Source organism: Oryza sativa, chromosome 1, assembly GCF_034140825.1.
Source record: "Oryza sativa Japonica Group chromosome 1, ASM3414082v1".
In the NCBI taxonomy this organism is placed as follows: Eukaryota; Viridiplantae; Streptophyta; class Magnoliopsida; order Poales; family Poaceae; genus Oryza; species Oryza sativa.
In genome coordinates, this window is record NC_089035.1 from 25,701,319 (window position 1) to 25,721,541 (window position 20,223).

A 20,223-nucleotide genomic window follows, 5' to 3' on the forward strand; every position below is an offset into this window, starting at 1 on the left:
TTTTTTTTATCGCCCTTATGAGAAGCGGAAGCGGATGCCGTTGCAATTTTGAACAGTACCCTCTTCTTCCTCTCCTGGCGATTTCGATTTCTCTTGTGATTCTCCGACGATTTTTCTCCAACGCAACGTGGTGCGTCTCCTGATCTCCTCGAGCATCCTTGGAAGCGATTCCTCCTGTTATTTCTCGGTTATTGTAGTTAGGGTTTAATTTTTGGAAGTGATTTTCTGTTCCCTCGAGCTAGCTTGATTTGATTGGCGATTTTTTGTTTTAGTTCCTTGGTTTTTTGGGTTTAGATCCATGGAGTTTTGGGTTTCTCCGTCACAAAATCATGCCGTTAAACTGAAAGGGAAAACACCATGGATTACACATGCACCACACTGTAGACGCCGTCGCCGCCGCGGTTGACGCTGCCGCCGCCGACACCTTCACCGCCGCCCGTCGCTGCTAGGGTTAGGGTCTAACCCTAGCAAAATCATGGATCTAAACCCAAAACGCCATTGCTTGAATCTTGTAAGCTCTAGTATTGCAATGAACTACTGTAAGCAGGAGTATTGCAAATGGGAATATTTGTGGCTGCATATTGCTGGATATTTTCCATGTGTATCCTGGAGTGAATGGACAATTTGGGTAGATTGCTGCATATTGCTGAATCAATGCATTGATATAGCTAGAATATTTGGGCAGATTGCTGTAAATGAATGCTATTTTTGACTACATATTGCTGCACAATTGATGACTGCATTTTTTGCAATGTGATTTTCAATCCAGTGCAATATCCAGCTGCAATCTTGGAGCATATTTGGCTCCTGAAATACTACATATCTCAAGTTATTTTGCCAGCTTGAGTATATTTTGCCATCTTTCAGCAAATTTTGCTAGCATGATTCAAGTTATTCACGGAGAAATTTTTCTATCTCCATGCCCTGCTTGACCTGGTATTATCATGAGGCTTTCACATGATGCATGGATAGCTGCAATCTGATTTTGTAGGTGTCATCATATAGTTGTTGCTTTCTAATAACATTCATACTTGAGTCAGATTTTCAGAGAAAAAACTACAAAGGATTTAATAGGAGCAAAAACATCTTTGTGCATTAACTTGGTGTACTGAGTTTTTTTTGTCAGAAATGTACTATTTTGCGTTCCTCCCTATGCAGTTAGTTTTTTTCCCCTGAAACGATTGTGCACAGATTTGCTTTGTTCTAGACAAATTTTTGGGAGAACACAAATAGGGGCTGGTTTTGAATTTTGTTTTAGACTCGATTTTTTCAGTTGATTCTAGGTGTCCTCATCAACTGATTTTGTTCTTGTATTTGTAGGATTAGATATTCAGTAAAGTTTCAGTGTTTCGCTCTGTTTTTTATAGTGCAATGGGTGCACTTTTTGTCTAAACTGTGTGCTGGTAAATATAAACGAACCATCCAGAACTGAGAAAACCTAGCAGCCGCTTGTGTTGTGTTTAATTATATACTGCAGATTTATACACCTCTGCATTTCTAAGTTTGTATTCCTGCAGTCATCAACTCATAATCCTCTTATACTGAGTTAAGTTCAGTCTGGTTGTAGTTAGTCACGAAGTTTTGATGATTTTTTGTTAAAATTTTCATGAGCATATATATTTGTGATTGACTGGCCCATCTGCACTTTTTGGCATTTCTGGCCACTAGCACTAAATGGTAATCTTTTTGCCTTAGTTTTGGTTGTAGTCTACCATTCCCATCTATCAGGCCAGTAACATCAATACAAATGCAGTTATAACTGACATGGCTTATTGTCATATACGCCCTCACTATTTGCCATTTTGTGGGTTCATGTTAGCTTAACTATTTTTTTTTTGTTATTGTGGATATGCATATGTTTGCCACCTCATCAGCACTCATAAGCAATCAACTTAGGCAGATTTTTCTTTGTTCTAGATAATTTTTTGGGGGAACCGGTAGTGACTGCTAGTGAATTTTATTTTTCTGATTCAATTTCAGTTGATTCTTGGATCAACTGATTTTGACTCACATTTCAGTTGATTCTCATATTTTGTGACTAGTAGTGACTGGTGTCCTCATCAACTAATTTTGCTCTCATATTTATAGGATTAGATGTTCAATTAAGTTTCAGGATTTTGCTCTGTTTTTTATGGGACAATGGGTGATTTGGCTAAACTGTGTGCTGGTAAATATAAAGTATTAAAGTATATGTGATGCGTGGTAAGTACATAGCAGGGGGTGCTTGACATGGTGACTAACATGACTAGTCCATACATATAAACAATTTTTTTGATCTAGTGTTTTTGCTACTATGTCTTTGATAATATACAACATATAAAAAATTCTCAGTACACCAAGTCACCAAAAATGCTCATACATGTGTCTGAAAACCAAGGGGTAGAGAGAGTACCTTCATCACATAGAGAACAGACATCTTGGACAGAATAAAATCTCCTGGATGAATAGTATCTTTTTTTTGCGCTTTTCTGAATTCCATTGTTTCGCTTTTTTGCATAACCTTTTTGATTTCCTTTGCCACTATCTGCTTGTATCAATGATTTCTAATAAATCAGTTGGTCAGGAGCTCAAGGTGTCTATGTAACTGTTGCGCAGATAAAAAATTCCATTACGTGACTCGGGCAGTATGGATGATTTTGAGGAACATGGTATTAGTTCTCGTGAAGATTCGGACTGTAGCAAGGCAAATTGTTCAATTTCAAATTATGTTCCAAGCAAGGATGCCACTGGTGAGCACTCTGCAGGCAAAGATAACAGCTCGGCAGAATCTGAAAGTAACAGAGTTGAAGTACAACAGTCTTCAGATTCTGCAATAAACAAAATGAAGGTATACTTTTTTTTGTGATAATGATTTTACTAGTCTATTTCCCTGTTTCTCTTTAACTGGTATTCTATCCGATACCATGGATCAATTAAACCAAGCAAGGTGTATAAACTTACTAATCGCCCGATAGGTTTTTTTTTTAATTAACATGTTTTGTTTCCATCCCCTGCTAATTTCTTGTGTTTATAATGTTTCGAAGTATAAAGTGTTTAAAGCAGAATGTTTGTAAGTATAAAGTTTCTGCAATTATAAACTTTTGGATGTTGAATTTTTTATTAGTGTAAAGTTTACAAGTATAAAGTTTCTATATAAAAAATATTTGAATCCGAATTGTAATTTGAATCGGGTATATAAACTTTTGACTTATAAACTTTAGGTCTACAAACTTTAGATGTATAAACTTCAGATGTGTAAACTCAAGGTGTATAAACTTACTGTTCGCCCGATATGGTTTTTTTTGGAATACACATGTCTTTGTTTTCATCTCCCGCTAATTTCTTGTGCTTATAATATTTTCGAAGTATAAAGTGTTTAAAGCAGCATGTTTGTAAGTATAAAGTTTCTAGTTTCTGCAACTATAAACTTTATAAGTATAAAGTTCATAGGCATAATGGTTATTAGCATAAAGTTTCTGCAACTATAAACTTTTGGATTTTGAATTTTTTATTAGTGTAAAGTTTACAAGTATAAAGTTTCTATATAAAAAAATATTTGAATCCGAATTGTAATTTAAATCGGGTATATAAACTTTAGGTCTATAAACTTTAGGTGTACAAACTTTAGGTGTATAAACTTCAGATGTGTAAACCCGAGGTGCACAAACTTTAGGTGTATAAACTTACTATTCGTCCGATAGGTTTTTTTTGGAATACACATGTCTTTGTTTTCATCCCCCGCTAATTTCTTGTGTTTATAATATTTTCGAAGTATAAAGTGTTTAAAGCAGCATGATGAACAAACTAATTAATGCACTCATTCATTTATTTGATATTTTAAAACATAAGATCATCAAAACAGGATGATGCTAAAACACTCCGTGAGAAGCTCACATAATTCCTGGTGGCTAATGATCATCATGAAAAGCACAACCCTAAAATTAGAACCATCGGAAAAAATATGTGAGTTCTTGCAAAATGAAGTTCTTTTTTCTTTCTATATTTTTATATATAACTTTTTTTTGGTTACTACTTTTAGGTTTGACATTCTCTCTCTTTCTTTTCATATGTAGGGTGTGACAATATAATTTTTATTCACAAGGGAAATGGTACTGTTCCAGATTTCCTTTTTATTTCCTCTTTTTAACACCATTTTTTTTTTGCTCCATTACTTCTTTTATATGCTTCCATGTCATTACACTTTTAGACTACTAGAACTGTTAGATTGCTATATCCATGTAGCATTTGTTTTAAACTGCTAGGCTGTTCTTCCCATGTATGAACTTTTCTATGTAGTGTAGTTTCGGATCACTAAGGGAGTGTTTGAGGAGAAGGGGATTGAGGAGATTGGTAAGATACGCAAAACGAGGTGAGCCATTAGCTCATGATTAATTGAGTATTAACTATTTTAAATTTTAAAAATGGATTAATATGATTTTTTAAAGCAACTTTCATATAGAAATTTTTTGCAAAAAACGCACCGTTTAGTAGTTTGAAAAGCGTACGCGCGGAAAACGAGAGCCAATCTCCCCTATCACCCCTAAACGAACGATGCCTAAGTCGCACATTGTCATTTCTTCCCCTTTTTTTTTTTGTTATGTTTTGTTCATCATGGATTTCATGTGACCCAATTTTAGCAACTTTATGTACATCACAACTGTCATATATTCATGTGCTGGAATGGCTCTTTGTTTCCACAAAACTCAGTAGTATTAAATTGAATATTTCTACATCTCACAACTTATCATGTTGCTTTTGCCCAACTTTTTTCTCTCATTTAAGTTGTAACAATTTTATTTTTTTTTCTCATCACAGGTTTGAGTTCAATGCCATTTTCAACGATCCTAATGTTCTGCTAGTGAAAGTGCAACTTGGCAATCTCCTTTTTTTTAAAAAAGAAACACAATGTTCTCTTTTTTTCCCGCATCATGTTTTTATTGTGCAATTCAACTATTTTTATCAACATTTTTTCAACCTGTCAATTTGCCATATACAAAAATGACGAGCTGATAAACTCCATAGTGCAAACCTGAAATCTAGCGTGTCACATTTTACTTTAACTATATGTTTTTTATATCTTGCATTGTTTTTTTTTCAATTCAGTACAAATGATTAAGAAAGCTACAGCTTTTGTCATTTCAAAGTTACTTTAATTGATCTCCCCACCCTATACTTATCCCTACTTACCACATCCCAGAAAATCAGTATAATTGACGAAGAAAGCTACAATTTTTATCATTTGAAAGTTACTTTCATTGATCTCCCCACCCTCCACTTATCCCTACGTACCACATCCCAGAAAGTTAGTATAATTGATGAAGAAAGCTACAGTTTTTATCATTTGAAAGTTACTTTCATCGATCTCCCCACCCTATACTTATCCCTACTTACCACATCCCAGAAAATCAGTATAATTGACGAAGAAAGCTACAGTTTTTATCATTTAAAAGTTACTTTCATTGATCTCCCCACCCTATACTTATCCCTACTTACCACATCCCAGAAAGATAATAGGGAAAAATATGTAATTTGATGGGCTAAAACTGGAAGGCCCAACGGAGGATGTTGGACCGTCGGCCCGCGTCCCGAAAGGGAATCGCGCGCGAAAGTGAAACGGGAGAAGGCCCATGAATATAAACTGCAAGGCCCAACAACCGGCCCGCGTGGAGGAAGCGCGAAAGGGAAACCGGAAACAGGAGGAAGCGCGCAGATGCGAAAAAGGAAAGCGCGTGGAGGTGCAGGTGGGTCCTTCCCCCGATCGCTCGCCGCATGCGCCAGCGATCAATCGCGCAATAGGGGGACCCGCACAAAGCTCCAACCCCCCCCCCCCCCCCCCCCCCCCCAATTCACAACCGAACCCAAACCCGTGAAGCCAGGAAACAAATCATGCAGAGCGTGGCAAGGCTCGTCGCTCGGAGCGCCCGGTCGTCGGCGGAGCACAACTGCAGCCGGCGAAAGCTCGCCAGCACAGCCCGCTGCGGCGGCGGCGGCGGCACTAAGGAGGAGATCCTGAAGGTACCTCAGAGTTCGGCGGCCACGATGGCGGAGCCGGCTGCGGGGGACGCGGCGGCCAGGAGCAGGACGGCGTCGCAGGTGGCGGCGGGGATAGCGCAGGGGGAGAGGTTCTTCGTAGGCTACTGCGTCGTCGTGTACGGCAGCCTGCTCGGCCTTGTCTTGAGGCGGTTCAGAAGGGCATGACGATGAAGCTACGGCTGCCTCCTCGCTGCAGCTGATTGGATCGATCACTGGAGACTACTAGGCAGGTGTTGGTGAATTCGAGCATTCGATCGGCCATTGGGAAACGTTGCATTTGTATGACGAGTGTGAGTAGGATACTGTCGTTTTTTTGCATGAGAAGTTTTCTTGTGGAGTGGTCTTGTAGTACTAGTTAGTTTGGCGTAAATTCCTCTATTATGATTCACTTATATTAAACCGTTCCTAAAAAAAGAATGTGGCATGGAAAAAATGTTACTGTAGGCGTAAAATAAAAAGCGAATTTGCTAAATGATACATTTGATAAAAAATCTTACTCCACCCACTCCACCGATTGATATGCTCCACATCCTTCTCTAGTTCCAACGAATTCCGGCGAGCTCACAGATCCCACCTAGAGTGTTGAAGGTTAGGATAACTGGATAAGGATGGGACTGGGAGAGGTGTGGGCGTAGAGGGAAGAGAATGTTCTTCGGATTCAGTATGGTGCGTGTATGGAAAATAAGTCAAATTTAGAGGGAGTCGAAATTTCAAAAGTTTGAAGAACAGACCGGAAGATATGAATGTAAGAGAATCCTAGTAGAAGTCCTAGTCAATCATGAAAAGAGTCCAAATCTGAAAATTTTGAAGAACGAACTGGAAGTGTCATGTGAGGAAATCCTAGTAGGATTATGAGTCCTAGTCAAATTTGGAGGTTGGAAAGATTTCATAAAGAATTAGAATGGAAATTGTGAGGGAACATATTACCTATGTTTTTTAATAAATAACGTCATTGATTTTTGAAATAATGTTTAGACATTCGTTTTATTAAAAAAAATAGTGTAAATATGCAAAGTATAAGTTATACTTAAAGTTTCTTTAATAATAGAACATTATAAATTTTAGAATAATATAAATGATCAAACGTCATGATAGAAATTAACAAGCCATCTATAATAAGAAATGAAAGAGTACTTGGTAGTAATCCATATGCTTATTGCATAGGAAAAAGTATAAATTACCCCCCACCCCCTCCCACGAACTATCTCGGTCGACCGAATACTCCCCTGGACCCGAAAACCAGACATTGCTCACTCTGAATTGGGCTCCGGTCGATGGCGAGCAGTGGCAGGCATGGCTAGGTGGACGAGGCGAGTGTGGCGAGTGGCCGGGAGGCTATGGCAAGGCACGGCGCTGCGGCGGGAGGCCGCAGGGACAGAATCTGGGGGCGGAGGAAATGGCGAGCGGCGAATGCGAGAACGGCCTCCTCCTCTGCTACCGCCTCCTCCGGCTTTCGCCTATCTTCCGCCTCCTCCCCGTCCTCCTCCCGCCGCCGCGCTAGCGCGGCCGGGTCGGTGTCGGCATCTGCATCCGTAGTCACACTGGTCAACGGCCTCGCCTCCACGGTCGTCGACTGTGCCACACCCTCTCCCCCACCATCGTATTCCCCACCATTGCCACCTTCTCGCGCAAATCCGACGCCGGCCGCCACTGGCGCGCATCATAACGGGGCCTGAATGGTGAGCTTGATGGGCCGGCCACCGCTGGCGCGCGTCTCATCCTCGGCCTCCACCGCGAGGAGGCTCGTAGCTGCCGGTGCGCCGCTCGTCCTCGAGGGAGCTCAAGACTGCGACAGGCTCGTCGCTTCCTTCTCGCGAGCTCCGTCTCCGCCGCCACTGCAGCTGCCTCCACGCAACCTCTTGCTCCGCCGACCTCCCTAAGCAACATTGAGCTCCACTGCTGGTCGTTGCCTCCAACGCCCTCACCAAGCTCGAGACGGCGGTGGGCTCATCGCTGCCTTCACGCGAGCTTCGATCGCGACCTCTAGGGCCCTCGCCGTCGAGGTCGTTCCAGCCCCACGCTAGCACTCTTTCTGCCCCACTGGCTGAGATCCGGCCTCGACGACCGCACTGGCGCCGTCCACTCTCCCTGGGCAAAGAGTACGGCGATGGAACCCAGGGGACGCATGCAGCAGTGTCGCCGCCCGCCACCCCGACCTGACGGCCTTCACTCATGCCGCCGCTGCTGCCGCTATCTCCCCCAACGCCCTGTTGCCCCTACTGCCGCCGTGACACCGGTCCACCGCCTCGTCCTCTGTTTTGGCTTTCCGTGAGAGGGAGAGAGCGAGAGAGAGATAGAGATGGAAGGGAAATGAGGTGGGAGAAGAGAAAGAGGAGCTGACCGGTGGAGCCCACTTATTTTTAATTAATTTTTCACTGACTAGACCACCACGTGTATGCCACGTAGGATCAAAACCACTCTGGATTCCACTAGGGGGTTATTCGTCTGGTTTGAAAAGTTTGAGGTATAAAATGTCTGGTTTTATGGTTTAGAGGGGTAATTAGGTTGACCGTGATAGTTCGGGAGGTAATTCGTATTTTTTTCCTATTGCATATAGCGTGGAGCTTGCAACCTTCTGATCTACTCTTCACCCCCAAATCTCATATCCCCTCCCTGCATTTCAAAACCAAAGTAACAGCATAAAAAAAATCAAAGTAGCATGGGATATATTTCCTCTATTTCTTTCACATCCACCATGCGGCATGCGGAAATGCTACTGGGCGGGCGAGCGATCCTCACTCGCCCTTTCCCACCCCCCCTCCCTCCACCTGGTTTCCTTTTTTGGCACCGTATTACTTTTCTATTTTAGTAAATTTATGCACCTAAAGTTTATACACCTCAAGTTTACACATATAAAGTTTAGAGACCAAAAGTTTATAAATCAAAAGTATATATATCCGATTCAAATTTGAATTTGAATTTAAATATTTTTTATATATAGTATTTCTATACATATAAAGTGTATACACCTAAACTTTATAGACCTAAAGATTATATATCCGATTCAAATTTGAATTTGAATTCCAATATCTGATTCAAATTTGAATTTGAATTCAAATATTTTTCATATATAGTATTTCTATACATCTAAAGTTTGTACACCTAAAGTTTATGGACCTAAAGTTTATATACCCGATTCAAATTTGAATTTGAATTATATCCGATTCAAATTTGAATTTGAATTCAAATATTTTCTATATATAGTATTTCTATACATCTAAAGTTTATACACCTAAAGTTTATAGATCCAAAATTTATAAGTTAAAAGTTTACATACCCGATGCAAATTTGAATTTGAATTCAAAATTTTTATACATAAAATTTTCTAAATTTTTTGTTTTTTAAAAACTTTTTTGTGGTGTACTGTAGTAGTAGTAGAGAAGAAAGGGGGAGAAAGGGGAGAAGTGGGAGTAGCCTATAGGGGAGCGGGGGGTGGGATCCGATCGCAGGGCGATCAGCCCTGGCGATCGATCGATCGCGCATTAGCCCCCCATGCGGCATGGGCTTATATGACTCGGGAAAATATGTGGAACCCCCAGTCACCCGGTGATACCGCTCAGGGCGTCCGCAGTATGACTCTACCGCTCTACGCGGCTGACGAAACAGCTCACTCCGCTTCCCGAGTCACGAGCACGCCGGATGGGCGGCGCCGCGGCCTTTCTTTGCTCCGCCGCACGTGCGCGCCGCGCCGGCGCCGCTGCTCCCCCTCTCTCTCCGCGCAGAGCCGCAAACCTGGCGCGCGATGGCCGCACGCGCTCCGGCCCCCGGCTTCCCGTTCCACGCGTCGGGTAGCCAGTGGACGCAGCCGCAAAGGAGGAGCAAAAGATCAAGCGCCGTCCACGTGTACCCCACCAACTCCATGAATTCCCAGGGCCTCCAGGTCGTCACCGATCCGACGTCGCTTACAGCCGGGCCCGGAATCTACCGGCCCAACCTTGCCAGTGACTAACCAGAACGACGAGTACGATTAGTAGCCCGATTAGATAAAGTGGGGACTAATCGCCAATATTAAACTTAACAGGTGGACTCCGCTGGTGGCATGATGAGCTACCCATCCTCGCCGTCCACGTGTACACCTCGGCCCCTGATGCCCCGCACCAACCGTCCTCCGATTAACCCATCCAACTGACCCCGGGGGCCACATGTTCGCGGACCCACCTGTCAGTGAGCGATCAACTTGCTACGCGGGGACGGACGGGTTAGCGGAACGAATGGTGGGCGATAGGCAAAGCAGCCGCAACCCACCCGCAAAAATGCGAAAGCTACGTAAACTGCTACCCGCTGCTACGCCCTCGCGGGGCCGGATCCTCTTGGGCCCACACGTCAGTGACCGCGGTGGAACGTGTGGGGAGACCTTGACTCCGCAGACGCGGACCGGTCGCGTAGATTAGTATATGTGGTACGGGATTAGCAAGCGATCGAGCTGTCCCCTACCTGTGCTCTCCCTCTCCATCTTCCTCTCTCTCCCAGTGGGTGCGTTTGTGCGAGACTTGAGGCTGAGCGAGAGGGGAGGAGAGATCGTGCTCCGCGAGGGAACGGCGGCGAGGAGCTGGGTGCATCTCGGGTACGTGCCTCCTCTCTCTCTCTCTCCTCGCGTCGCTCGAGCTCTGCTTTGGACGGGGGATTTCCGGAGCTCGATTTCCTGCTCGGGCTCGACTCTCTGTGATTCTTGTGGGTTTTGTGTAATTTGATCTGGGGGGATGCTTCGCTCTGTGTAGGGTGGTACATGTTTGGCTGCTTGAGTATGTTTCAGCTAGTTGTTGGGTGGTTGAGCTTTTTGTACCCGTGAGAAATACTTGTAAGCTCAAAATTTGGGCCGAGGTATAGAGAGGAATTGTGTTTGTGTGAAGGTTTTCGGGCTGCTCGGTGGAAAAGGAGTAGCGAGCTTTTGGGATGTGGCATGTGTTTGGGGAATTCTGTAGGCTGCGTTCCTGCTGTAGCTTAGTTTCTGATCTTAATTACTGTCCTGACAAGTTCGAACGAAAATTTGTTTCATGGGAAAGTATAAAAAAGGGAGGGGAAAGCAAGGAAGGGATTTTAGTTGGTGTTAAAGTTGTTGCTTGCTAGGAGGGTTTAAAGATTTTGAAAGGGTTGTTCGATTGGTGAATTCACTGGAGTGAGTGTTTTATTTTAGTGGTAGATTTTGGAGAAAAAAAATGGTGGCTGGCTCTAATTTATTGAGAACATATGGGTAAAGTATGTTCTTCCAGTAGATCATTAGTCTGTAGATATTTTACCAGCTTCACTTTTCTCCACTAATGTCTTTAGTGATATCAAATGTTTCAACAGTTGGACTTTTCCTACTGGAACTGCAGTACTTTCAACATGCTTTTTGCAAATGCCTGCATTAAGGATGAATAAAATGTTAAGCACCGACTATTTAGGGACGCAGGAGCTTCATTCATTTTGCAAGACCACCGAAATATTGGAAGACTCACAGTCTCAAGAGATTGCACTCGATAGAACAGCGGTGGGGTCAACACTTCTAAGTCATCAAAATGGTAAAGTCCGTATTTATACTATTCTTGATTTTGTTTGCTCTGGCTGATTTTGAAGAATTTCTGCTCAGCATACACCTGAACCTGCCGCACTGCAAAAGCTGTTTTTAATTCTATGCTTTTAGCACCAGTGACTCTCCAAGTGCATCCGCTTCCTGGGATGCATGAGTCCATCAATCCTCTGTGCTGGCCATGTTACTAAAACAAGAAGTGTGGCGATGTTGATTTAACTAGTTTGTATTGTGAGCACACCAGAAATAGCCAGTGAAAGATGCATACCTGGCTACTTATCCCTTGAATTATATAGTGCATAGGGTTAATGCCGACCTGAACACAACACCTTGAGTTTATTTAATACACTGGTATGCTCTCAGATGCAGTTTACTCACATAAATAAGAATTTTAGCCCTGTTATGCTGTGTTTGCTTAACACTTATTGCAAGGTACAAACAGAACTTATCTGTAAATGAAATTATTAGAGAATATCCTGTTGGTTATTGTTTTGTGCTGACTGCTGAGCACAAAAATTAGATCTTACCGAATAAAAAAATATCAAGTTTATTGAATTACTGTGTGCTTCAGAAACAAAATAAGTTTAATACAAGCAAATGCATTGTAGTTTTTCAAGGCCGAATGTGCTACAGTTTATTTTTTCATAATTCCAGTTTTATTATGTATGTAGAACATAGAACTGCCCCTTCATAAACAGTTGGAGATACGGGCATGTTCAGCACAAACACAGTTTATCATGTTAATACTATTCATTAGTTAGTAGATATATCAGTATTTTTTTCTTCTCAACACCATCAAATTTACATGTTCAATTTTAATTAGTTATTCGTTTGCAGTTTGCTCTACTTCTGAAGTATCAGGGGGAAACTTTGGAATCGCTGAAGTCAGTTTTTTACAGGATGAATATGATGCAGAAACCACCGGTGTACTGCCACCATCATTTTTGTCCTGTGGCTCTAGATCTATGGTGATTAACTTTTTTTATTTCCATTATAAATTGCCTGATGAATTATTTCTGTTCCTGATACTTGCTAATATTTTCTCAATATCCTCTGTCATCAGATATTCAGATTTCTTCTGTTTTTCAGAAGCAAATGCTTTGATTAGTTGTGTAGGTTACAACAAACATAGAAATAAAACAATGTGAACCTGTTTTGATAAATGAGGTGGCTAGTCTTACATGCATTAGGGACCAACCAAAGGGGCTTAACCATGACAGCTCCGCTCCAGTGTTGTATCCGACGGATATAGGGGCAGCGTAGGTTCACATTATCATATTGTTATCTGTGCAGAGAGAGATTTCGTGTTCTTTGCATATTATCCACATTGTCAAACTTAAAGGGCTGATGAAAAGTTACTACTAAGATAACCTTTGTTCCATCAAAGCTATATTTGGACATCATGAGGCAACGTATTGAAGTTGTTCAAAGCCAGTATCTTCTTTTGTAATATAAATTATTTTTTTGCGAACGCTTGTAATATAAATTATGAAACTGTATACTCTAACAACATGGACTGAAGTTAGGAAATCATACCGGTCAGTCACTGGGATTGGCAATTACTAACCTATGCTCCTTAACTGTGATTTTTCCACGAATATAATTCTTAATTTTACTAATTCTAGAAATCAGCTTTTGAATGTCAGGTCCCTCCTCACTGTCATAAAGCTACCAGTGCCTAGAGATACGAGTGTTCGTACAGGATATGCTATATTAGTAAAAAAGGCTTAGATGATAATCATAACTGGCTTTCTGTTATATTCGTGCCATCTGCGTACAGATTGTTTCCATTTCTTAAAAGCTATGGAACCATATGGATTATTCAAACTATCGTTTATTTTTGTAGCTCCCTATATCAGTACCATCATCATCATCATCTAGTCTGGAGACTGTCCTCTTTTCTGACTCAACGTACAGCGATCTTCAGGTAAAAGAGACGAACCACAATACTACAGGTAACATTGGCTTCAGTTCCAACCCTTTCAATCATTTAAGTTGTCAACTTGTATATGAATTTGAAACCAGGCTTTCATATCTTGGTAACTGAATGCTTTCTCTCTCGCTCTTCTTTTTTCATTTTTCTGTTTCTGCAGCAATGGATGAAAACAATGAGTTCCTTCAGCTGATTCTTAGTAGCAATGATGAAGGATACAATGCTGGAAGTGAATTCCAAGTTTGGGATGTTCTGGACTTCTACTTCTCAGAAAGCTTTTCAGCTGTGCAGTTTGATAGCTTGATGGGTTTTACAAATGATGTTAGTTCTTCCCATCACGATTGTATGAATCTTGTTGACATGGTAGAGCGGCCTGTTGCGCTCCTGTCCCTAAATGATACCGAGGAGCAAAATAACTCTACTGATGAGTTCCCTGATGATACATCATCATACCTTCAAATGAAACCCTCAGATTCCGAAACTGAAAGTAATTATGCCTCTCGAGATGTTGCGGTAACTGAATATGTTGATGAAAAGCCACTTTCTAGAGGCCTGCCTGATTTAATGGATGTCGACTCACCCGGTCGTCTATCAAAATCAGCAAGATCAAAACAAATCACTCTTGTTCTGGATTTGGACGGTAAGCTGGCAGTAACTTCACATCATTCAATCTTACCTTTGATTGAGTGTTCTTGTTCTGAATTTGTGAGTTATTCTACATCAGCTGGAAAACAGTTGATGACCAGCTATTGAACAATATCCCACCAAAATAATAAAATGAACCAGAAGAAAAACTTTTTGACTATGTTCTATAATGATGAAGTTTATCTAAAGCAGTCCTGTTCTGTCCTCATTGATATCTCGGATGACATGGATCCTGTGCTTCTGCTTTCTTGGAAGTTTTAAGTGGCAATTCGACTTAACTTATTTTATAAACCATCTGTACATTTATGAGGATGACATATATTTGAGCTCCCAATACATGGTTTATGGCTAATGCTCTTTCTTCTGGGAGTGATAGCTTTTACATTATTTCTTTCTATGGGATAACAAGTTAGCCACTGCCTGCTGTTATAGGATGCTCTCGAGGATAATGGAATTCAGTTATTATATCAGCATCCTTACTACCATAATTTTCTTTTCTGACATAATCTTAACTATTTCTCATATGCAGAGACTCTTGTACATTCAACATTGGATCATTGTGACAATGTTGATTTCACCCTTCAAGTTTTCTTTAATATGAAGAACCATACAGTTTATGTTAGGCAAAGACCTCATCTGAAGATGTTTCTTGAGAAGGTAGCTCAGATGTTTGATCTTGTCATTTTCACAGCTAGCCAGAGAATTTATGCCGAGCAACTAATAGATAGACTCGACCCTGATGGGAGGTTGATTTCACACCGTATTTATCGTGAGTCATGTATATTCTCTGAGGGTTGCTATACAAAGGATCTGACAATTCTTGGAGTTGACCTGGCAAAAGTTGTAATAGTTGACAATACTCCACAGGTAGCATGCCTTTTTCCGAATACTGTATATGCTTTATATGGACAGATGGAAATGTTTCCATTTCTATAGTTCTAGACTTAGACTTGGTTGCTAGAAATATGGAACAGCGATCTGTGGGCATCTAATAGCTTTCTTCTAAATTGAACAGAGAGCTTTATAACTCTTTTTAACTTGTCAAGTACTATGTACACAGATATGCTTATTATTTCTTAGCTGCCTATTTCTTGTCGATGTATGTTTTCCAAAGTTGTAAGTAAATCTTCATCTTTTTTTTTCAGGTTTTCCAGTTGCAAGTGGACAATGGTATACCAATAAAGAGCTGGTTTGATGACCCCTCAGACCAGGAATTGGTCGAGTTACTCCCATTCCTGGAGACACTTGTTGGTGTGGAGGACGTTAGGCCAATAATCTCGAAGACATTCCACCATACACTTGAGCAGAATTAGATCTAGAGAATTCATGATTTTCCTCGACTGAGCCTGTCACTGAAGCTTACTAGGTTCACTCCATAAGGTGCACCCCACTATTGGGGGGGAATTAGGCATAGGATCAAGATTCACCATTTATGTTATGTTAGCTGTTACAAATAGCGAGCATAAACTGCAGTCGTCGCCATGGCTTGTATATGTGTGCATCAGTTTTCTGTTTCAGATCCTTGTACAGGAACAATAGTGTTGAATAAAACGGTTCTGAATCAATTCTTGCTCTGTCACCGTTCAAAAGAAAAAAAGCTTGCTCTGTCTTTTCTTGTAATAGAAATTCCAAGCCGCCAAAACCAAACTCTAGATATCACAGATTAGAGATGACATGTACACCTTTCATCCGTCCTTAAAAAAGCTAACTTCCACTCTGGCTATGGATGCTAGAAGTTGATTTTTTTTAGACGAAGGGAGTACCCACCTTGTCTATAATGCTACGATGCAAGAAGTTGGTTTTTCCTTGGAAGGGAGAAGTATCGACCTTGTAGATGATGTGCTTCTATAGTGTTGTCCCATAATACAGTATTATAGTACCCAATGAGAAACGATTTACTCGTAATATTAGGATATATCTATACCTATCTATTTATCTATGCCTATATTAATTGGGCACTTTCTAAAAGCTTTCATGTTAACCACAAAATCTGATCATTAGATTAGATTGACGGTAACATAAGGACCGTAGATTTAAATTGTATAAACATAGACAGGCCCAACCAATCTGGCGTTAGAACTTGCTACACCATCCAATCTTTTTACACGCTTTAAAGGCTCAAAGCCCAATTAAAACTCAGCCACCACATTAGAGCAAGTATAATAGTAAGCTATAAGCCGGCTAAATGCTAAGTTGGAGGAAAGAAGAGAGGAGAGAGAGGAGAAGCGGGCTGTAAACTAACAGTCGGCTTGTATAAAAGAACCAAAAAACTCTGTGAAAGAGACAAGTGGGCCCTATATTAATTATGAAGAGCTAACTATTATATGGGTAGGCTGAGAGAAGGCTATAAAGAACCTTATAGCCAGCAGGTCGGCTGTATTATTAACATTGCTCTTAGGGTAGGGTATCGATGGCTGCCACGGTATCTGTGGACATCGCTTGCGACGAGACGGTAGCAACTTCGACCTCCTTTGCCGTGCACCCGGAGGTTTGGCCGCAAGACATCACACGCGAGGAGTCGGCGCGCGGCAACTTAATTCGGCACCATTTGCCGTGCACCCGAGGTTGGCCGCGACTCCATGCAGGCAGAACTCCATATCGACGTCTACCGAATGCGTGCGTCCTTGCGGGGTCTCAGGCTCAGCTCTGCATCTATTTCATCTATTAAAAATTGATCCAAACTGATCCCACAGCTACGTACGATTGCTGATTTAATAAAGAATTAAAATTGTACCTTCAAAGTCTGACAATCATCTGTTTTAAATTTTGCTTGACAGTTCAAGACGAGAACAATTTTAAATTTAATAATTTTGATTAAAATTGTGACTTCAAGTGAAGTAAAACAATTATCTGTTAAGTTTAGATGATTAAGTTTATGCATTGTTTTATTAAAAAGGGAAAAATATAATAACTCTATATATTTATTAATTACCGCTTCATATCGGTCATATTCTTTATACTGACCAACGTGCTGGCGCTGGAGTCGCCCGGCACAAACTGGAGCCCGAGCACCATGGGCAGTAATGCTGGTGATCTTGGCGAATGGCAAGAAGTCGTCGATGATGTGTCATTCTGCCCAACGCGAGTATCACCAACAATCCACCTATCTGATTTCTAAAACTGGAGCATCACCAACAGTTACCTATCTGATTTCTAAAACTGATTCTAAGGGATTCTAGTAAAAAAAAAAACAGCTCCAACAGATCTTCTACTCTTTTACTCGAGTTTTGAAGTTTTCTTCTCCCGATTCCTCGCTCGGGCACGTTGTCGCTCCCAATCTTGCACTTTCTCTCCTCCCGTTCCCCCACGAAGATCGGCCCGCAGCGTCGAGGCAGGGAACTTCTAGGCATGTGAAAGGAAAAAAAAATAAATTTCTGTTGGCAGTTTAACTGAAGCGCCCATTTTTTTAGTTTTTGGGATTAAATTTGAGCTCTCTCTTGGAGGGAAGAGTATTTTTTCAGTTTAGGAAACCCAAAATATTTTTTTAGGAGGAGATTATAGGTGATCTGTTGGTGATGCTCTAACTGAAGCTATAACTAATTTTCAACATTATATTTCGTCTACAATTAATCTAGGCAGGTATTCATTTGCCTATGAATAAATGTTCTTTAAGCAATGTATCAAATGCATTTTTTATGTTGATTAGAATAATGAATTATTTTGATTGATCTGTCCTTTAGTGGGCCGCATTGTACGGCGGTAGATTATATTCACCATTCATGTGAGATAATACATGACATTTTCTGATTCAGCTTTTTTCCAAAATTCAAAATTAAGAAAGAAAAGATGAACTTTTACCTATATTTGGACTACTATTTAGCATTGTGCTAATTTAATTATGAAATTTGAGAACAATAGCAAACTTTAACTTATAGGGGCTCTTTTTTATATAATCCAGTATACTCCTTATCCATTCTTTCTATAAAGTTAATACCCAAAGCTGAAACCTCAACGTCCCACGTCATTACTAATTCTCAGCCGTTCGATCGGTGGATGATATCGCATATGAACCGTTGGATGAGAAGGTCCCCGGGTGAAGCCCAGCCCATCACGGCCCATGTCCTCTCTCTCCAAGGTTTCTTCACCCTCCACCGCATCACAACATCCGCCGCCACCACAAGCGCTCGCTTCTCCTCCCCCGTCCCCGCGCGCCAGCCGCCGTGCTCGGCGGACGCGGACGAGCGCGGCAACGACGGCAGCGGACGCGGACGAGGGATGCGACAGCGGTCGAGGGCGCGGTGGACGCGGACGAGGGCGGCGACGGTCGCGGACGAGGGCGGTGGCAGCGGTCGAGGGCGGCGGCGGCGGCGACGACGGCGGACGCGAACGATGGCGGCTGCGTCGGTCACGGCGAACGCGGACGAGGGCGGCAGCGGCGGAGGTCGTGGACGAGGACGGCAGCGGTTGAGGGCGGCGGCAGTGGTCGATGGCGTGGTGGACGCGGACGAGGGCGGCGGCGGCGACGACGGCGGCGGAAGCGGACACGGACGAAGGCGGGAGCATCTGTCATGGCGAACGCAGACGAGGGCGGCAAGCCGACAACGGCGGTCGTGGCATATGATGTGATAATATGTTCTGAGATTTATTTGTTTTGCAGCTCTGATGTGTAGATGAGTACTCTCCGTCTCTCCATCGTATATCGAGAATGCCTATTGCCTGTGATGCCTTCTATGTTTCGGTTCTGAGCAGCAGTAAGCCCATTTTTATCTGTTTTACTGCTATGTGTGTTCCTAATTTTTCTCTTCCATTTCATTAATTAATTAGTTTATCCATTGTGGGTTCTAAATAAAAATATGTTAATTCCCTCTTGACTGACGCCATGAATCAATGACCAGCGTTTATCTTGCAAACCCAGTTAAGTTCTTGCTTATCCTGAACATTTTTCTGACAGTACGTTGGTGAGCTAATCAGTTGGTCCCTTTTGTGTAGGTTGAGCAAATAAGGAGGCAAGATTCTAAGGATTCAAACTTATTGTGTTTAGTTAAGCAACACAACAAGGTCACCACTTAAATCTTTTTTTGTGTATGTATGGATATATTCCCTTTATTCATTGATTTGCACTACTTTAGCACAGCACTAGCTGTCTTATATGGAAATGAATTGGTTACATATTGGTTCAATCTAAATGCATGCATATATATATATATATATATATATATATATATATATATATATATATATATATATATATATATATATATATATATATATATATATATATATATATATATATATATATATATATATATATATATATATAGTAAATTTGTTTGGTGCTCCATGGTGCCTGGGCTCCATTGTTGAAATTGAGTATATACCCAATTCAAATGAGTATGAAACTTTTTCAATTACTTAGGTATTAACATTAACTACTTTACTAACTAGTTTAAAGCAAGTTTAAACTGAATTTGAACTTGTTTTTGTTAGATTTTGATTCTAGGTATATAGCATCCATACATATAATTAGTTAGGTATGTAATCATGGATTGTGAAATAAAGTTAGATTTGAGTTGTTTTGTTGATAAGTATAGGTATGAATCAAATTATTATAACTAGGTATATACTCACAATTTGAAAAATTTAAAAAATTTGAGTGATTTTGTGCATTAGATACCATGGTGCCCCATATGAGTGTCATATATATATATATATATATATATATATATATATATATATATATATATATATATATATATATATATATATATATATATATATATACACACACACACACACACAGTAGACCCACCCAATTCATTTTGACTAAATGCAATTTCAATTTACTAGGCACTTCCATCAGTTATCTATATGCAAAGATTAATCTTAGAATGCTACGTACTGAAAATATCTCATGTATTTCAGCAGCAATATTAAACCACATTTGTTTCAACCATCAATACTATATGATTTAAATTGTTATAAACCTCACCATCTTAATTATTTATGGCTTTTTTTCAATAGTTGATTAGAGTTGAAAATTATATGAGTGTAACTATTATTTCTTCTAATATCGTAAAAAACTCCCGAGCAACGCGCGGGGCTTCATCTAGTTCTAATAATGACGGAGTTATAAACATCTTCGTCTATCAATTTAGCATTTCTCATTATGAACTTAATCATCATA

The 20,223-nt window shown here is 40.9% G+C and overlaps 1 protein-coding gene and 2 long non-coding RNA genes across 8 annotated transcripts; all 3 read left to right on the forward strand.

Moving 5' to 3' along the window:
• The first annotated feature begins 32 nt into the window (after nucleotides 1-32).
• LOC112939706 (uncharacterized) lies at nucleotides 33-5,014 on the forward strand. Its single transcript, XR_010742003.1, has 3 exons — nucleotides 33-130; nucleotides 2,596-2,827; nucleotides 4,795-5,014. It is a non-coding gene; the product is annotated as an uncharacterized lncRNA (long non-coding RNA).
• Nucleotides 5,015-10,437: 5,423 nt separating this feature from the next.
• LOC4326666 (uncharacterized) lies at nucleotides 10,438-15,673 on the forward strand. Of its 6 annotated transcripts, none has more exons than XM_015766085.2 (7): nucleotides 10,438-10,576; nucleotides 11,302-11,513; nucleotides 12,359-12,489; nucleotides 13,368-13,476; nucleotides 13,615-14,094; nucleotides 14,629-14,966; nucleotides 15,245-15,673. In XM_015766085.2, exons 2-7 carry the CDS (start codon nucleotides 11,351-11,353, stop codon nucleotides 15,410-15,412), a joined length of 1,389 nt encoding a protein of 462 aa, XP_015621571.2. In that variant the 5' UTR covers nucleotides 10,438-10,576; nucleotides 11,302-11,350; the 3' UTR covers nucleotides 15,413-15,673. The 6 variants fall into 6 exon arrangements, with proteins under 6 accessions (XP_015621571.2, XP_066167674.1, XP_066167678.1 ...); XM_066311577.1 differs by having other exon boundaries at nucleotides 12,421-12,489; XM_066311581.1 differs by having other exon boundaries at nucleotides 11,397-11,513.
• Nucleotides 15,674-18,171: 2,498 nt separating this feature from the next.
• LOC112937662 (uncharacterized) lies at nucleotides 18,172-19,219 on the forward strand. The gene is made up of 2 exons (XR_003240324.2): nucleotides 18,172-18,790; nucleotides 19,029-19,219. It is a non-coding gene; the product is annotated as an uncharacterized lncRNA (long non-coding RNA).
• Nucleotides 19,220-20,223: the final 1,004 nt, after the last annotated feature.